This window comes from Corapipo altera, unplaced genomic scaffold (assembly GCF_003945725.1).
Source record: "Corapipo altera isolate COAL_440 unplaced genomic scaffold, ASM394572v1 104, whole genome shotgun sequence".
Lineage (NCBI taxonomy): Eukaryota > Metazoa > Chordata > Aves > Passeriformes > Pipridae > Corapipo > Corapipo altera.
In genome coordinates this window covers 5,886,370-5,905,305 of record NW_020884920.1, presented here as the reverse complement: position 1 = coordinate 5,905,305, position 18,936 = coordinate 5,886,370, and the positions used below count along the sequence as shown (strand labels likewise).

The following is an 18,936-nucleotide window of genomic DNA, read 5'->3' as shown; positions in this document are numbered from 1 at the left end:
TTCTCCCACACTTGAAGATCTTTGTCTCCTTTTCCCACTTTTCCTTTCCCTCAACTAATCACACTCAGCTCCTTCAGCTTTTCACCACAACAGGACAATTTCTTCCCCCACTGCTAAAGTTCGTGCCTCTCCCGTGCCCAGGGTGGGGCTGGAGCCACTTCCAGAGCAAAGTGACAACCAGAGACACTGGAGCGGAAAAACTCATCCACTGCTGTCTAAAAGTTCCTGTTGATGTGCCTGAAAGCTTGTTGGTGAACCACAATATCCCAACCAAATTAAAGCTGTAAAACTTAGGATGAGTTAAAAAAAACCCAACATTTTTCCAATGTATATGTGTGTGTATATATATATATATATATATGTATATGTAGAGTCCCTGGCACCTGGGGATCCACTTCCTCAGCACTCTGCCTCCAAACAAATCAGCCAGTTGGAAAACATCACTTGCAAGAGACAGTGAGTCCATCAAAATGAGATGACAGGATTTGTCTGGTGCACCATTAATTTCAGAACATCATTAACTTAAAAGTGTGGGGGTAAGAAACATTTTTTTGACAGCTGGTTTTGGTGGCTGCCAAGCCTTGAGCACTGCACAGCCGTGCTGGGGGAGGAAATCAGCTGCAGTGGCAGCAAATGAAACCACTCTGGTGTCTGGATTCACTTTATTGTGGTCACAGATCTCTAAAAACTGGGATTCTGTGCTCTGTAATTACAACATCCACATTTAAATGGGAGGAACAGGGAGAACATTAAAAAAAAAAAAACCAAACAGTGCTCAAGGGTGAGGTTTACTCAGTGCTGGGAAAGGTGCCTGAGCAGGGATGGAGCAAAGCAGGGGATGAGGAATGGGGCTGTCCTGGAGCGAGGCCGGGTGGTGACACGCACGTCCCATCCCACACATCCATCCCACAGGCTCTGCCCGTGGCCAACAGCAAAGCACCACGTTGTTTTCCCTTTCTGAGGCAAAAAAATAAATCAGGCCTGGGTAGGAGAGAAAATCTGAATGACCCAACTAAGCCCTTGCAACACTCCCCAACTGTTCTGCCCGTGCTCGTTTCCAAAGACAAAAATCATTCCAAACCCTGCAGAGTTTGCCAAACTCAGTGGAGTTTGCTTTGGTTAAATCCTTCCAGTGCCAAAAGCAGATGCTGAAATGGCAGCCCTGGGAATCCTCAGGCTGGATGGGGAATGCAAGGAAAGGTGAGGATGGGGCAGCAGGAAGGGGAGGCAGCTCCTCCACCCCTGCCAAAACCAGTCCAGGTCTCCAGGCTGGAATGGACCCCAAAAGCAGGTGCACAACAAATGTACCCGGACACTGAGGGACAATAAAGGGATCAGTGACAGCTTGGACACGACCAGGGCCTGGAACAAGGGCCTGGAACAAGAGGTCAGAGCCCCAGTGCTGTGATCCTGCTTTTACCAGCAGGAAGGTCCTGCAGGTGAAAACCCAGGAAAACTGAATTGCACTAATTCCATTTCCTGATTTAAAAAAAAAAAAAAAGTCATTTAATTGCATTAATTAATCTCTGAAGGCTGGCCCTCAGTGCCAACCCAGTGTGAGTCTCCACAATGAGGTTCTGGGATCAGGCAAAGCCTGCCCATTTCCCTCACACCAAATCCATAAAGACAGGAGTTATTCCAATGCCAGTTGCCACCTGCTTTCTACTCCAGACCCTTCCCGCAAGAGAACTCGCTGATTTTTGCAGTCTCCTGCCTCCCCTTCTCCAGGACAGAGCTGCTGTTTATCCAGGCAGACCTGGAATGTTTCTCCAGGAGAAACATCCAGCTCAGCCTGCAAATGGAATCATGGAATCCTTAAGGTTGGAAAAGACCTGTAAGATCAAGTCCAGCCATCAACCAGCAGCACCACCACGTTCACCAGTAAAACCACGCCCTCAAGTGCCACATCCACAGGGTTTCTGAACGCTTCCAGGGATGGGGACTCCACCAGTGTCCTGGGCAGCTGTGACAATGCCTGACCACCCTTCCAGTGAAGAAATTGTTCCTAATATCCAACCAATCCTCCCCTGGTGCAACTTGAGACAGTTCCTGGTTGTGCAGGAGCCCCAGCCCAGCGATGCTCCAGCACCACTGGAAGTGACCACTGTTGTCAGCAATAAATTTCCGGATTAAGAATATTTGTAAATACGTTTTACGAGTTGGTAAACACAGATTAGGGAAGTTTGTAAACACGGATCCCACCACGGCTTGGATCCTTCCCTAACCCAGAGCCCTGTCAGGCTGCACCAATCCCTGGATTAACATCCTTCCCAACCACAGCTGTTTGAGAAGCTCCCTGAGTTAAACAACATAAACACGTGCTGGACCAAACTGGGTGCATGAAGCTGCTTGGCAAGTTATTGTCTAAAAAAAAAAAAAAATTAAAAAAAAATCATTCCTTCTTTTTCTAGCTGTGGGATGGATCCCCGAGTCTATTCAGTGGATGCAGCTGGTAATTGGATGTGCCAGAAAATAAGCAATTAAAAGATATTTGTCTGGGTCTCTGGCAAAGCCCTGTGTACATCAGTCACTGCAAAGCCACACACTGACCACACCATCATCTCATCATTTTTTTGCTCTTATTTTAATTTTACAGGCCCTTGATTAAATAAAAATAGACCTCAGATTTAAATCAAAAATAAAAATCCTCCAGAGGTGCTATTGATTAAGTGAAGCCAAGCCAGCAATAAGGCAAAACAGCAGTAAAACCAATCAATGCAAAATATTTAAATTCCTCTTTAGTTTCCCTCTTTTTTTAAACCTCTTTAAGTTCCTACAAGTTATTCACATGACCTTAATCTTCAAGGCACAAACTGAGGAGCCTCAGCAGTAACTCTGCCAGCTCTGACACACCATGTCACCAACACCTCTGCTCTTGCTTTACATATTGTGCTTCAGTGGCAAGTTGGATTTGTTCTTTTCCAGGAACATTTGCATGGAAGGAGGCAGTGACCAGCCCTGGTGCAGCTCAAGCAGGTCCTTAAAGCTTCTGGCAGCTCTTGCACCCACATCTGCAGATCTCAAAGCTGGGACAGAGCTGACTCTGCCTTCTTAACCCAGTTCATCTCCACCTGCCTTTCCAGCCTGCTCTGCTCTCCCACACTAATGCCCAGGTTTGGGGTGTGGGCAGGGACACACTCAAACCCTTGGATATCCCCTGGCACCTGCACTCTTTGCTCCTGCTCAGAGATGTGACACTTGGGGACGTGGTTTAATGGTGCACTCCATGATCTCAGAGGTCCTTCCCAACCTAAATAACTCTGTGAGATTCCACTTGCACCCTTGAAGAGCCCTAAATTAAAGGCACGAACCCCACTGTCACCTGCACTGAACTTGAGAGGAGACCAAGAGGAGAAACCTCACACGTTTTCAGGTCCTGAGGACTAACCCAGCCACAGCATCACCCTCCTCCTGCCCAGCCACACTCCAGGTGAGCAGATGGAGAGGGACTGGCCCCTCTCAAGGACTGCAGCTAAACCAACACCCAGCCTGGGGCAGGGAGGGGAAACCTTCCACACGCTGGGGAGAAAAAAAAAAAAACAAAAAACCCCATGCTAAATGATTCATTTCTGACATCAGCTCTGATTAAATTTTAATCTCTCAACCCAAAATGTGGTTCTCATTAGCCTCATTAGTTCCCAGTTGTACTGCAAGGCAACGGTGTCACATGGTATTAATCTTTGTTTTCATTAATGTGTCATATCAAGAGCTCGGGGCTGCTCTCAGCATCCTTTGAAACCGATCCCTCCCTCTCTCCTGTGCGGGGTAGGAAGTGCCAAAAAGCAGCTTCCTGGACAGGAAGGATGACCCCCTGAGATCCTGCAACTCTTGGTTTACGTTTCCAGAGATAATCTTTTCTTTCTGGGCAGAGAGGGAGGGCAGCTCGGAGCTCCGATCCACAATAACAAAGGAATTCCTGGGGTTTATTGCCAAGGCCAGATAAAGGAATTAGATAGTCTAAGTTTTGTTGTTGTTGTCGTTGGGATATTTTGGAGAGCTGGAAAAAAAATACAGCCAGGTTGCAAAAAAAGGGTTGTTTGCAAAGCCCTAAAAAAACCCCTCCAGATTACCCCAGTTTGGCACATGCATCAAGGTGAGATTTGTTAATGTGATTTATCTAAAAATCTCAGATACTTTTTTTTTCAATACATAAAATTGTATGCTGGATTCAGGCACGATATTAATTTCTCCTTCCACTTCAGACTTTAATATCTGCAAAGCTGGTATCAGTTAAGTCTTGCAGTCCCTCAGTACAAGCTTGTATTACTTCCAGACAGGCCTATAAAGCAGGATAGAGACTGATGGAAAGACCTGGCCAAGGTCACCTGGTTAAGCACAGCTGACACATCCCTTCCTGCCTGCACAGAGAACTTCCCAGGTGAACCAAGGGTGCTGATAAAACCCAGGACACCCAGGTTCCTACTCCCTGCTTGCACAGCTCCTGATCTTTCAGTGGCTGCTTGCTCAGGGCCAGGCAAAAATGTCTTCCTGAATTACCCAAACTGCTTCACAAAACCCACCCCAGCTCAAGTGGCCCCGTGTGGATCCCTCATTCATCCTCATCTGGATCTGGGCTGCTGGAAGCTCCAAGGGGGGGTTCTTCCAGCTCTGTTTTGTGTGTCAGAGCAGGACTACTCCAGTCCAGGATGATCAGAGGGATGGAGCAGCTCTGCTGGGAAGAAAGGCTGAGAGAATTGGGACTGTTCAGTCTAGAGAAGAAGGCTCAGGGTGACCTAACTCTGACCTTCCAGTGCCTGAAGGGGCTCCAAGAGAGCTGGAGAGGGACTTTGGACAAGGGATGGAAGGACAGGACAAGGGGGAATGGCTTCCCACTGCCAGAGAGCAGGGCTAGATGGGATATTGGGAAGGAATTCTTCCCTGGGAGGCTGGGGAGGCCCTGGCACAGGTTGCCCAGAGAAGCTGTGGCTGCCCCATCCCTGCAAGTGTCCAAGGCCAGGTTGGATGGGGCTTGGAGCAACCTGGGCTAGTGGAAGGTGTCCCTGCCCAGGGCAGGGGGTGGGACTGGATGGTCCTTAAGGTCCCTTCCAACTCAAATCATTCCAAGATGATTCTTTTCACACTCTAAGTGCTGTGCCCTCACCACAAAAGGGTCACAAACCAACATGCTTCAAAATGGGAAGGAACTTGTGCCAAATCCAGCCCCCAGTTCCCACCCTGGAGTCAGAAACTCAGAAGAGATCTGGCTCTAACCTTTACTAGGATCACACCAGACAAAAACCCAAGTGCTTCAATCTCAAAATCCAAAGTTGTAGAGTATGGGAGGAAAGAAAAGAGGGAAGAGGTTCATTTAATGGCAGCTAATGCCCTCCTGGAGAGGGAAAACACAGCCCTGAGCATCTCCCGAGCCCCCCAGCAGTGAGTGGAGCTCAGCCTGACCCACCCACCAGTTCAGCCACCAGCTCAGTGATTAAAGTCCAGCACAGGTCAAATGCTTTTTAATGAGACATAAACCACAAACCCTCCACGACACACAAGCCTTTCTTCTTCCTCTGTTGCAAATGAACTTCTGAGGACGGTAATTTAATTGCAATTAAATTACAAGCCTCACAGACAAGCTTCCACGACCTGCAGCGTGCTTGTCCCTCCAACAAGTCCTTTAATATGAAAGTTTCAAGCTATTATTCAACCAGCTAAATATAAAAAAAAAAAAAACAACCAGGTATTTGGGGGCAGAGAGACAGAGGCATCAACTCCCCTCTGTGCTCTAGCAAAGTGTTGCAGCACCAGCAACTTTTTGGGAGCCAGCTGGGCACAGAGGCTTTGATGGGCACACAGGCACAGCTCTATTTCATATTCCCTGCAGGAAAAAAGGTGCTGCTTGGTCTTATTTTACCCTAAATACCTGCTAGCAGCAGCTCCACCACTGTTTTTCACAAGGGAAGAACACACTGAAAAGAAAGTTGTAGCCACCTTGTGCTCTAACTTTTTATTTATTGGCTTGTTCAACCCATTCCCTTGAGCTCTTGTAACTCGACCAGAATCTTAGTCATGAAAGAGGGGAAAAAAAAAAGGCAATAGGATTTAAAACCCCACAATTCCAGCTTTTGTATCGAGTGTCTTACAAACTGTGCTCCCCAACAGCAGGCAAGGAGCTCTGTAAAAAATGAAATTACACAATAACCAAGGCAAAGGAAGGGTTTTCAGATGCCATTTGGAAGTGCTGGGGGGGGAGGAAACAACAGAAGAAGAAACAGGAGATCAGTGGCAAGAGTAGCTGAAAAGTTTGTTTATGTAAGAAAATGTAATAGCTCTCTGGAGACACCTTACTGTGGGATAAAAGTGAGTTTATTCCAGAATTACCAACTCACTTTGGAAGTGCATTAGTTATTCTGGTACAAAAATGATTTAAGTTCTGCTGGAAGGCCTCTCCCAAAGAGCTTGTCCTGCCACAGGACCTCCATGGCCAATGTTCCAGCAGAAACCACAGGGAACAAACCCACACATGGAGGTTTCACAGGCCCACCTGCAACAAGGATTTTTACTTTTACACAAAGGGCAGGTTTTCCCATCCTTGTTTAAATAGATGACAATCCATGATAATATTCAGGAGGGAGGAAGTGGGGGAGAAAGACAAAGCCATTTGTATTGGACCCATGGAGCTGCACTATGGACTGAACCCAGCCAGGCAGGATTTGCAGGCTGCAAAAGGGATGTTGATCTATGAGGAATTCCCACAAAAACATCTTTTAAAGCATTCTTATCTCCATTTAACAGCTTCTGCTCTACTCAAACTGGCACTACTTCTTACTCCCATCCTTTTATTGCATGGTTTACAGAAATTACAAGGAAAATCGAGGTTAAAATGATTCAGCACTTCACCCAGTGGGTCAGACATTAAATATTCTCTTGCACTGGCAGATTTTTAGGTTCTTGACAGTCCCCTCTGACTTCAAAAGGAAGAGTCCAAAGTGGCAGATGGGGGAAAAAAACCCCAAACCAGTATTTAAAGACAGACACACTGAGCTCCTGATCAAAATGTGACACCACAAGTGCAGCCCATGGCCCAGAGAACACATCCAGGTTTAGGCTGAGCAGACCCACAGCTGTTTTGGGAACACTGTGCCCAGAATTACAAACAAAACTTCCCAGTGCTTTCCACTTTCCAGCTTGGCAATCCTGGCCCCACATCTCACAGGTACCAGAACTGACACCTTGCTCTCTGAAAGCTCAGCTGAGAACCACCAAAGTGCATCTGAATTCACACAGTTCAGAGCCAACAACAAACTGGCAAATCAAAAATTCAGGGCCAGGACAACATCAGTTCTCAGGATTTCAGGTTGCCAAAGTAATCCTTACCCTGCAAACCCCATCACAAAGAGCTCCCATCAGCCTCTCCCAGGAGCAGCTTTCCTGAGGGTTGTGAGACCCTCTGAGCCCTTCAGCTGTGCTGTCCCAGCAGCATCAGCTGTCCCCTGGCTCCCAGAGTATTCCCCAGCTCCCAGGTGGTCCCAGGACAGACAGGGAGCGTGTCCTGCCTTTCAAAGGAGACAGTTTGCTCTTCTAAAGCTTCCCCTGACTGAGCCCAAGCCAGCTGGACAGCAGTTGAAAGAGTCTCTCCTCCAGCAGCACCCGGTATCTGGAGACTCCAGCCCAAAACAAATAGGAACATTTAAAATTAAAATAGAAAAGAAAAAAAAAAAAAGAGCAAAAGCGATAAAAGGAATAAATTGTTCCTCACTGGTCTAAAGAAGAGAGAGCTCTATTCCTCCTTATCATTCCATATCTTCCTGGAACTGGCTGCCCAGGCACCTACAGCAGAGGATTCTGCTGGGAGGGGGGTGCTGGGTCACAGGAGCCCAACCTGGCCAGAGCAACAGGAACACCAGGACTGGACAACAACTCCAACCAACGTGGCCACAGCAGGAATTTCTTCCTCCTTTCAGTTGCCTCTTTGCTGAGCTGTCTCATAACTTGGCCAGGAATGGCCTGACAGCACCATCCTTCCCCACGGGGTGAGATCTGTGGTCTTCTACCCTGGGGAAGCATCAGAACTCATCCAAACCTCTCAATCTGCCCAAAACTGACAGTAAGACACTTAAAGAACCATCTAAACCTGTGGACAAACCAGTGTGAGAAGGGAGATTTAAACCCAGCCTCAGTTTAAGGCCAACACTGCTGCCCACCCACCAGACCAGATTTTGGGTGCTCTCAGCTCACCCCTCCTGCCACAATTCCCTGGGAGAACTTCAGCTAATCCCTGCTTTGCTCTTTCCCTGTGTTTACTTGCACTGGAAGCACCCAGCATCCCTTTCTCCAGGGAATTCCAGGTCACACTGTGTGCACAATAATAATATGGTTTTGACCACCCAGTGACCCATTTCAGAGGATCTAATGAAAAATGTAACCACAGCTGAATGAACTGTGCTGCTGGGCTGCTTTGATTCCTTTCCCCCACTCCTTAACAAGAACCACCTCATTTCCTGTTTCATATGTAATATTAAGAGAAGAAGTTGAGGCAACATCATCTAACCCCCCTTCTCTCTTACCCCTTTCCCAGAAGAACCCAACCCAATCCCTTGGTGTGTTTTTGCTGCACACCAGGAGCACCTGCCTGTGCCAGATTAAATTTTAAACCCCAAATCTGAAGAGTCAAAGGAGTAAAAAAATAAAAATAAAAAAATAAATAAAATACAGCTTTATTTCAAATATCAAGAGCCAATTCCTTTCAACCACAGCACCCACAAAAGGCAAACTCCAGGCTCTGTGTGAATTCCTGCTGGGCAGGGCATTGTCTTGGCATCAGATACCAGAGAAAAACAAAGCAGAGAGGTTGAGAACCTACCAGATCTGTCCAACGTTGACCAAGGAGAGGTAGAGGAGCCACAGGATGGACATGAGGACCATGTTTGCACATCCAGCCACCAACACAAAAGCTGATATTGCCAGGCCAGCCAGGGCAAGGCAGTCCAAGGTGCTGTCCATGTCAGACCAATCCAGAAACCAGATGATGGTCGGGGCATAGCTCAAGGCATCCAGGTTTATCTTCCCTTTGAAGTACCTCTTGATGTTCTGCAGGTACAGTTTGCAGGGCAGCAGCCCCTTCTCTCCTATCAGCTGCTTGTTCTGATGATATGCCACCAGGAAGGCCACAACTAGGAAAACAAGGAGGAAGAAAAACTGTTAAAATCCCTCAGCCTGGATAATTCTGAGTCATGAGTTACAGAAGTACATTAATGTTTCAGAAGGAATTTATTCAAGTCTTCATCTCTGTTAAAACCCAACAGGCTCAAGCACAAGGTTCCCTGCCCATGGCAGGGGTTGGAACTGGATGAGCTTTAAGGTCCCTCCCAACCCCAACCACTCCATGATCCTGTGATCTCTGCTAACCACAATGCAGAGGAATTCTATAAATCCCATCTCTCCCTTCACACCAGGAAGCAGCACAGAACCTGTTTGGGATCATCTTCAGCTGTGAGGGACACACCACCTGCTGCAGGCAAACTGCTCCAGGCACTGCTGGGAAAAGCTCCCTGGGACCCAGTGACCCGATCCAGGGTAGGAGCAGGAAGCTCATCCCAGCTCTGTCAGATCCAGAGGGACCTGAGGTGAGTCCCACACTGTCCATCTCCTGAAACAACTCCCTGGCACTGCAGAGGAGCAGGGAATGTGATAAACTGATTTCAAGACTCAGTCAGAATTTCCTTTCTGCAATAACCCTTTGGAGAGGGGACACTGAGGAACACACAGATTCCAGGGAGCCCAGTGGAAGCATCCAGAAGAGCACACCCAGCTCCTGCCAGCTCTGCAGCAGAAAAGATCCACCTGTACCTTCCAACCCTCCTATTTCAGTTCCATTAAACACAGACACCCTCACAGGGAAGGATTCCTTCCCAATATCCCATCTAACTCTGCCTTCTGGCAGTGGGAAGACATTCCCTGTGTCCTGTCCATCCATTCCTTGTCCCAAGTCCCTCTCCAGTTCTCCTGGAGCCCCTTTGGGCACTGGAAGGGGATCTGAGGTCTCCCTGGAGCCTCCTCTTCTCCAGGTGAACACCCTCAGCATTCCCAGCCTGGCTCCACAGTCTGTGGAGCATCTCCATGGCCTCATTCCAGCAGATCCATGTCCTTCCCATCCTGAGAACCCCAGAGCTGTTCAAACCACCCCTCAATCCTTCTGGAAGTGCAGTGGTTAACAGTTCTCCATCCCAATTGCCAAAGACAGTAGCTCTGCTGTGGACTGACTTTCTGGATCCTCTCACATGCTGGAAATACAGAGTCTTAATATTTTCCCCGTCCTCTAAATTGCTACTTTTCCCATGTCCCTACAGTTCTCCCATTTATAGTGTCTGTGCTCCTGCACTGGACCATCTTAGAACGACCAGCTGCTTTTTTTAACAGCACAGAAGCAATTTAATTACAGATTACAGACCTAGAATTTGATGTTCTACAGAGAAAGTTGGTCAGTTCGTAGGGATTAGCTCATATTTTAAGAATCTCCTCCAGTAACCAATTTGCAGTTTGTAACTGCAGCAATCTCCATTTCTCAGGGGGGGAAAAAAAAAAAAGTGGAGGCCAACATTCCCTGATTAGGCTCCATCCACTAACTTACCCATCCTTCAAACATTATCAAACCCCAGCCATGTCACGCACAGCAATCCCAAAGGTCTTGCAAAAGGCCAATTTGTTTCCCCCCAAACCTCCCTGGTTAATGATCACATTTGTTGCCTTCCTTATCTGAACAGGGTCACTCTGCAAACAGCAATCCTGGTGTTCCTCTGCTCCCTGCCCCTCCCCTGGAACACTGACATCAAACCCCCAGTTCAGGCCTGGATTCCCATTCCTTTGAAGTCTGAGGAGCAACCAAAAGCCTGCAGCCCCAGGGAATAAAACTGAACGTCCCCAGACACACACAAAGGTCCCCAGTGGGGCTCAGTTAATCCACTTAACACTTTCTCCAGCTCTCTCTCTGCACAAACCACATATTTTGTTCTCATTTGGAAAACCACCACGAGTCACAACCCACAGCAGAGGTCACTGGGAGGGTTCCCTTTGATTCCAGCAGCTCCCGAATCACAGCGATGACGCAACAAAGTTGGGAGTTAAGTGGCTGCATCTCTTCCCATCCATCTTTTATACCAACTACTTATGATTTTACCAACTATTAAAAGACACACTGAATATTTTGCCCACTTATGGGCAGTGAGGCACAAGAGAAAAACTCATCACAACCCTACGGGATCAGTTCCTGACTGCAAATATTCACATTATTCAACATTATTCATATTTTTCTCCCAACACTCAGTTCAGCACAAATGTTTAAACAGAAACCCTGATATGTGAAGCCAGCAAAAATATGATGCTTTTGAGCTTCAGACAGCTTAATATCTTCATTTTTGGCTTAAAAAAAACCCAAAAAACAACACGACTAAAGACCAGCTCTGCCTTAAAACTCCATGGCTCGACTGCCCGTGATTAGCACTGCAATTTGCTGCACAGTTTTCCAAAAGTGCTAATCAAATTCACCTCTAAATGCTCCAGAATTGCTGCCCCAACCCATAACTGCCAAGCACATTTTTGTCTAAAAAAGTCTAAATTAGACCCCTGCACCGTATGGAAGGCAAAGAAGGAAAGGATAAATTAGGAAAAACAAACTATAGCAATTGCAGAAAAGTACACATTGTATGGACAGTCCTGCACAGCCTTTTTGAGTCTGAAAGCAGCAGAGACTGAGTTAAAGTTGACATGAAATGCACATTTTAGGATTGCCCAGTTTGGGCTCCGAAGTGGTTTTTTCCTCTCCCAGAATATGGATTTTTCACTGGTGTTTCACACGTCAACATTCAACACTAAACGCCACCAGCAACAGCACTAATTCAGCTGAAACTCCCCCAAATCAAACCCCGACCATTCCAGAGCTTTTGGATCCATCACCTCCCAGGCCATCGGCCCATGAACTGCCCACAGAGCAGCGTTCCCATCCCTGCTGCTCCATCCCGGATCCAGCTCCCTCTCCTGGACACTCCCCAGGCTGAGCCGTCTCGATGATGACTCTGTGCTCCCTCCCCCCTCATCTCCAGCATCTTTTGGAGCACATCCCTCAGGAAGCTCCCACTTCCACTCAGTCCTCTCTCCCCCCTGCTCTTCCCAAGGCACCAGCTCCATCTCCAAGAGCAGTTCCCGTGTTACTGGACACAGGGAACAGCTGAAACTAAAGACTGATTCTCCAAAGGATTTCAGCAACACGGGAGAAGCACAGATCCAGTGTGGGGGGGAAAAGGAAGTTATTTATCAGCTTGTCATTGCTTCCTCTCCCCCAAACCCCTGGAGAAACTGTATCCTTAAACTGAGTGTAACAGACCCCGCTCCCTTCTCCAGGAACCTTCCCTTTGACCTTGGCTCAGTCAGGGGGGTAAAAAAGTCCCTTTTCCCCCAAAGCCTGTGCTTCTTCCTCTTCCCCAACTCCTCCTCTGAAACCTCTCTCCCCGTGGCCTTGTGTTTGGGGATTTTCCACTCTCCATCTTCCCACTCCCTCCAGGTCAAACAAGTTTGCTTCCACCTTGGGCACGGGCTGCCACACCCACCAGGGGATGTTCAACCACTTCTTCTTCGTCCTGGAGCTTCTTCCTGGGATTCTGCACCCTTTTAAGTCTCCAGCCCCAGCATAAACCCCACTGCATTCCCATCTTCCCTGTGGCTGCTCACTGCCAGGACTTTTCCCTGACACTTCCTGACAGATTTGGGTGTTTTCAGCCCATCCCAGTCTCCGTGTCCCACCTGGAGCACTGTCATTCTCCAGACTATCCATCCTTTGCAGACTGAAGGAGCTCAGTGGCTCTGAGCTCCCTCTCACTCCAGGCAGCCAGAGCCTTTGACAGCTCACATGGGAACCTTCCTCTCCCTGCTGGAGCTGAGCTTTACATAAAGTGATCCATGTAAATTGGAATCGTTGCTAATAGACCTCCACTGCTTACTCTCACCTCAGAAGCTGCTTTAACTGTACTTTTCCATTAACTCCCTCCTTCCACCTTCTCTTTCCCCTTCCAGGCTCCTCTTTCCCCCCAAACCCAGAGCTGCTCAAACCCCTGTGCTCCCAATAAACACAACCCAAGTGTGCAGCAAAGAGCCCCCCACCCAAAATGATTCCATCTACCCCTATTTCCCTGTCATCTCAGCTCCTTTCCCCCAGCCCAGGCTCAGCCTGTCATGGCAGGAGAAGGAGAGAATCCCATTCTCCATGCTTGGTAAAAATTTAAAGATGTGAAATCCAAAACTTTCCGGTGATGTGGCTTTTTCTCTCTCTCTCCCTTCCCCATCAGAAGTCTTAACTTTTACTTAATGCCCAAATCACGAGAAGAAATGAAGCAAGAGCACAGAGCTTTGCATGAAAACCAAACTACACTTTGCACACCCCCAAAAAGTCTGCTTGGAGCCACAGCCCAAGTGCCCCTCTGACCCAACGAGGCATCAAACAGGCCCTGTGCTGGATGCTGCAGGCTGAGGTTGTACCAACAAAAAGAAGAAAGAGGAGAATATTCCTGGCATTTGCTTTATTATCAGGGAAATTAAAATCAAATAAACTTTCAATTGATAAATTCCCCTGCGAAGTTTTGCAACGCAGAAGTAAAACACCACAGCACTGAGCAAGGAGCAGAGCCAAGCACCCCCCTTCTCACGGTGCTACCCCACAGCCACACAGAAACACACAACAAAGTCCTCTGTTCTTAACACCTTTTTGTTTTCTTGCCATTCACGGTGCTTTGGGGGGTTTTGAGTCCTTATCTCCCCGTTGCCTCCTTGTTTTGGAAGCAAACAGAGCAGGCTGGGCTGTGGCACTGCTCAAAAGCTTCCCTGGGGCACTCGGGCTGTTCCAACCACACCAGTGCAGCCCAGTCTGCAGCTGGAGGATGTCCCTCTGCTCCAGAGCAGCTCTGGGCAAGGAGCAGACAGGGAGATAAATCCTCTTCTCCGTTCTTGCTCTCGTTTTCCCATTTCAGGGGGATCAGCTGCTCAGAGCACCCGGTGCTGACACGCTGCTGTCGTTGGACAGACTTGCTAACAAGCTCTGAGCCGAAATAAAACCTTCCAGGGGAGAAAAAGCATCAGAAGATGCTCTCTAGTCCTGACCAGGCAAACTGGAAGCTACTGGGAGCCTTTTAATATAACTGAGGGAAGGGAAAGCAGGGGAGATGGCAGAGAAAGAGAGGAGGAAGGACACCGGGGAGAGCCAGGAACCTACAGGAAGCCAAATCCCCCTGAGAAGGCTTTGGATTTCAGAATTAGGAAGAAGGAGCACGAGCCTCCCGTAGCTCCAGCTCTGGGGAAAGAAAATACTATGAAACAATACATAAGGAGCAGGAATATAAACCAGATTTAAATAATAGCTTTTATTTCAAAGCACTCCACAGAGCCTGGCTGAGATTGGGGAGGGTGGTATCTAATTACTTAAACTTCTACATCTGGCATCTGATGATAGTAACCACCCAAAAAGGGTACCTAACAATGATTTAGGAGGAGGGTGAAGGGAGCAAATAATGCACATTTGTTGTCAAGAGCTTTGGGACCAGCTCTTTACCTGTAACAGCACTTCCAACAAGACCTCAAAGAATTTCTGTATTGCCAAAACATCAATCCCTGCCCCAGAGAACCAACACACGCTGCAAGGCCAGGATGGAAAACCTTTGGATCTCAAAAGGGCATTTCTTCAAACCTCTGCCCAGCTCAGGTGAGACACCCCCCCCTCTGCAGAGCTGCCTCCAGCCCTGGGGTCCCCGGCACTGGAAGGACCTGGAGCTGTTGGAGAGAGTCCAGAGGAGGCACCAAGATGATCAGAGGGCTGAAGCAGCTCTGCTGGGAGGAAAGGCTGGAGAACTGGGATTGTTCAGCCTGGAGAAGACAAGCTTTGGGGTGACTTAGTTGCCCCTTCTGGTACCTGAAGGGAACTAAAGGAAAGATGGAGACTATTTACAAGAGCCTGAAGTGACAGGACAAGGGGAAAGGGCTTCAAGCTCTCCAAGAGTAGTTTCAGATATTAGGAAAAAATTGTTCCCTGTGAGGGTGGGGAGGCCCTGGCACAGGTTGCCCAGAGAAGCTGTGGCTGCCCCTGGATCCCTGCAAGTGCCCAAGGCCAGGTTGGATGGGGCTTGAAGCAACCTGGGCTAGTGGAAGGTGTCCCTGCCCATGGCAGGGGGTGGAATTAGATGAGCTTTAAGGTCCCTTCCAACCCAAACCATTCCAGCATTCTCTGAGTTACTCCACACCCTCCTCCTTCAGAAGGGTGCTACCTCTTGGTCTGCTCACATTTGTGAAGTGAAAGACCTGAAAACACCTCTGAGGGCTGTCAACTGCAAGAACTCAGGTGTCACTGAATTTACCAGCACCCAGTGCCAGCTCCTCCTAAAAAGGGCATTGCACACACAGGTGTTTCATTTACCTCCCTGCTCTGCTGAGGCCCCCCCAGCACAGCCCTGCTGCAAAGAGAAACCTCAGGGAGCACTTCCAGCTGAATCCACTTCCCTTCCTTCCCACTCCTGCAAGCAGCAGGTGGGTTTGGTCACTGACCTCTCCAAATCATCAGATCCCTTCCCCTCTCTAACCTGCCTCTCAGACAGCAGCTGCTTTGCCAGGGACTTCCCAGGCTCTGGCTGCTGCTGGAAACCCCCTTCAAGAAGAGGAGAGTTGTTAAAAGCAAAGGGAGTGGGGGAGAAGGGAGTGCACACAGGACACTTCCCACCTGCCTTGCTCTGCCTGTCCTCCTTCCACAGGGGGAGATCCTCAGGGAAAGCATCTCCCTTGCTTGCACCAGGCACCACCCTCACCTCAGCACCACTGCACACCCCAAATCATGTTCCTCTCCAGCCCATCCACAGGGTCCTTCACTGTCCCAACCCCTCCCTTTCCACCCAGGAGGGGAACAAGCCCTCAGCTCACATGGCTGCACTGAGGCAGGAGACACAACCAGGGAGTGACCACTCCCCTGACACCTCAGGACAAGGTCCCTGCCAAAGGATTTGTTGCTTAACCCAGCAGGAGTGAAAGGGTTACGAGTAAAAGGGTGAAATACATCCCACAACCGAGGAACGTCAAGGAATGTCAAACTGTCACAACGGCATCAGCCGTTTCCTCAGCGAGTCTGAGCCTCGGAATCGCCGCGTCTGGGAACAGAAATCATCTGTCACAGTAAATGGTTCCATCTTCAGAAAAGAGCCTGGAAGAGCAGCTTGGCACAGAGGCACTAAATTGTTTTCTGCTGTTTCTAAACTCAGGCTCTCAGAAGGGATCAAAAGGCAGCCCACCTTCCCTCGGGAGCACCCCAGCCCACCAGCTGGGTCACAGGGGAATCTGCCTGCTCACAACCTCTCTGTCTCAGACACACCAAGCAGCCTCCACCCCTCTAGGGTTGGGGGCTTTGTGGCATCTCCCCCATGCTGGGACTGGAGCCCCAACAGGAATTCAAGCTGTCCCAAACCAGGCCCAGGTTTCTTGACTGTGCCCCAACCAAAAGCAAAGCAGAAATCCCTGTGGCCTGACTGCAGCCAAGCAGAAGTTGCATAATGAGCCGTTAAACTTTTCCTCTCCTGCACCTCTTCCATCACAAAGGGCACAGCCATCCTCCTGCCCTGTTCCTTCCAGCTCCAGTACTCAAACCCTTTTGGGTACCTCTCTCCAAAAGGTTTCCTCACTCTGCACTGCAGAAGCATTTTGGGGGGGGTCCTCACCCCTCCTTCAGCCACTCCCAGGAGTTCCCCCTCCCTTCTCCCTTGGGAAAAGTGCCACATACAGCTCTACTCACCAGTCTGCAAGCTCAGCCTCCTCCTCTGGTCCCAGCATTCCCACCCTCCCTTTATCCTGCAGCCCATCAGTCTCAATCATTTCCACCTCTAACTCACCCCACCCTTAATTGGATACTCATCTCACCTGTTACTGCTCCTGTTGTCCCAGATCAGGTCTCCCACTCACCAGAAGGTCCCACACATTTGTTTTCTACCAATTCCCACCCCTCCAGTCACCACCTGCTCCCTCCCCACTGCCCCCTCCAGCCCCATGCCACCGCCCCTGGGGACAGCACTTGGTCCCTGATGTGGCCCGTTTATAACCCCAAATCCAGGATCAGAGAGCAGCAGCCTCCCCCCCAAAGAGAACACTAATCAGTTTTTCATAAGGAAACTGCAAAGTGAGCCACGGGAAACTCAGCAGTCTGGATTTACACACGGGGGAATATCGGAATCGCTTTCATTTTGACTGAAAGAGTCATAACCTCGCATTTCACCGAGAGCTGAAACCAAACTAGAAACAGAGCACGTGTCAAAACCATACAAAACTACAACTTCTGCATGGTTTTGATGCAAAATAATCTAAGCAGGCTGGCAGGCTACAAATTCTAACGATTCTGTGGACAAATCTGGGGCAAGTTTAGAATTTGTACCGTAGTGTGTTACATGTCAGTTTTGGTTTCACTGTAAATATTTTTTAAGTGGAGCACCAGTGGGCTCTGAGGAGAGCTCTCTGTGTTCTCAGTGCCAGAGTCAAATGAGTGGAGGCTGGAAACTGCTTCTACTGTTAAACATTTTAAGGTCATGTCGACTCCAGGTCCTGACTGGCAGTGTTAGCACTGCCAAGGATGTCATCTCTCCCTCCAGTCCTGCTTCTGCCTAAGGCAAAGGGTTCCTCTCTTGAATAACTGAGCTCATAAGCTCACAAGAAAAGAATGAGCAGCTCCAACCAGCTCTGCTGAGAGGTACCAACCTTGTGGTGTGAGCAAACCCTCCTTCCAGCTCCACCAGCACCGGAGCTCCAACATCACCAACACCATCCAGCCGTCAGCAGCAGTAAAGTAGGAGTGGAAAACAAGAAAATCATGGAATATCCTGAGCTGGAAGGGACCCACAAGGACCATCCAGTCCAACTCCTGGCCATGCACAGGACACCCCAAGAGTCCCACCACGTGCCTGAGAGCATTGTCCAAACAGCTGGAGCCAGATGGCCACCAAAACACCAGCAGAATTCCTACAGTTCCCAGTCCATTCAATTCTGACTGTAGTATGATCATTTGCCTTGGGATACAACTGGAATATCCACATAGATGTGACCACTGAAGCATCTGACAGACATAAACACTACATGGAATTTTAGGCAGGATGTAACTGGTGGCCTCTCAGACAGGCTCAGAGTGGTTGGATCACTCATATATTGAAGTCATTTCACTCCTGGAGACCCAGTCCCATTCCCACATTTTATTTCACAACCAACATATAACATTCCGCTTTCCAGAACCCAGAGCTCCACAGAATCCACAGGACCATCGAATCCAGCTCCTGGCCCTGCACAGGACACCCCAACAACCCCACCACGAGCCTGAGCCTCCTCGAGCTCCGGCAGCCTTGGCTCTCCCCACTGTCACACCTCGCCCATCCCCGAAGCTGTGCACACACGGGTACCCGAGACCCCAAACCGAGCAGTGACGGGGTGACAGGTAGGGTGCCATCCATCCATCCATCCATCCATCCATCCATCCATCCATCCCTGCATCCCTTCCCGGCGGGACGGGGGGCGGGCCCGGGGCGGGGTCACAGCGCTCGGGGGTCCGCGCCGGCACCCACGTGGAGCACGGACCCATGTGGAGCACGGAGAGCCCCCAAGGGCTCAGCCCCGCCCTGGCACGGGGGGTTCCCGCTGTCCCCGGCGCCCATCGAGGACGGGGGACAACCCTGGGATGGGGACAACCCCGGAATTCCACGTGGCTCATCGCGGCGCCCCCCGCCCGCCCCGGGGGCACTCACGGTACAGGAGGGCGATGCAGCGCAGCAGCACGATGCGGGTCAGCCAGAAGGTGCCCGGAGATGGCGGGGGCGGCCCGGCCGCGGTACCCGGACCGGGGGGCTCGGGGGTGTCCCCGGGAATGTCCCCGGGAATGTCCCCCCGCGCCGCCCCGGGCCCCCCCGGCCGCCGCCGCCGCGGCCCCGCGCCGGGCGCCGCCAT

At 49.6% G+C, this 18,936-nt stretch overlaps 1 protein-coding gene across 2 annotated transcripts in view; it reads right to left on the bottom strand.

The window, feature by feature from the left end:
• Positions 1–18,936, bottom strand: part of LMF1 (lipase maturation factor 1) — a 159,218-nt gene extending 140,282 nt beyond the window's left edge. The window contains exons 1-2 of one of the 2 annotated variants that reach the window (XM_027656627.1): positions 18,738–18,936; positions 8,804–9,113 (exon numbers count right to left, since the gene is read on the bottom strand). In XM_027656627.1, coding sequence (XP_027512428.1) covers positions 8,804–9,113; positions 18,738–18,936 — 509 coding nt within the window. Of the gene's footprint in view, positions 1–8,803; positions 9,114–10,570; positions 10,614–18,737 lie in introns of those variants that run through there. The other variant, XM_027656628.1, reaches the window with a different exon arrangement.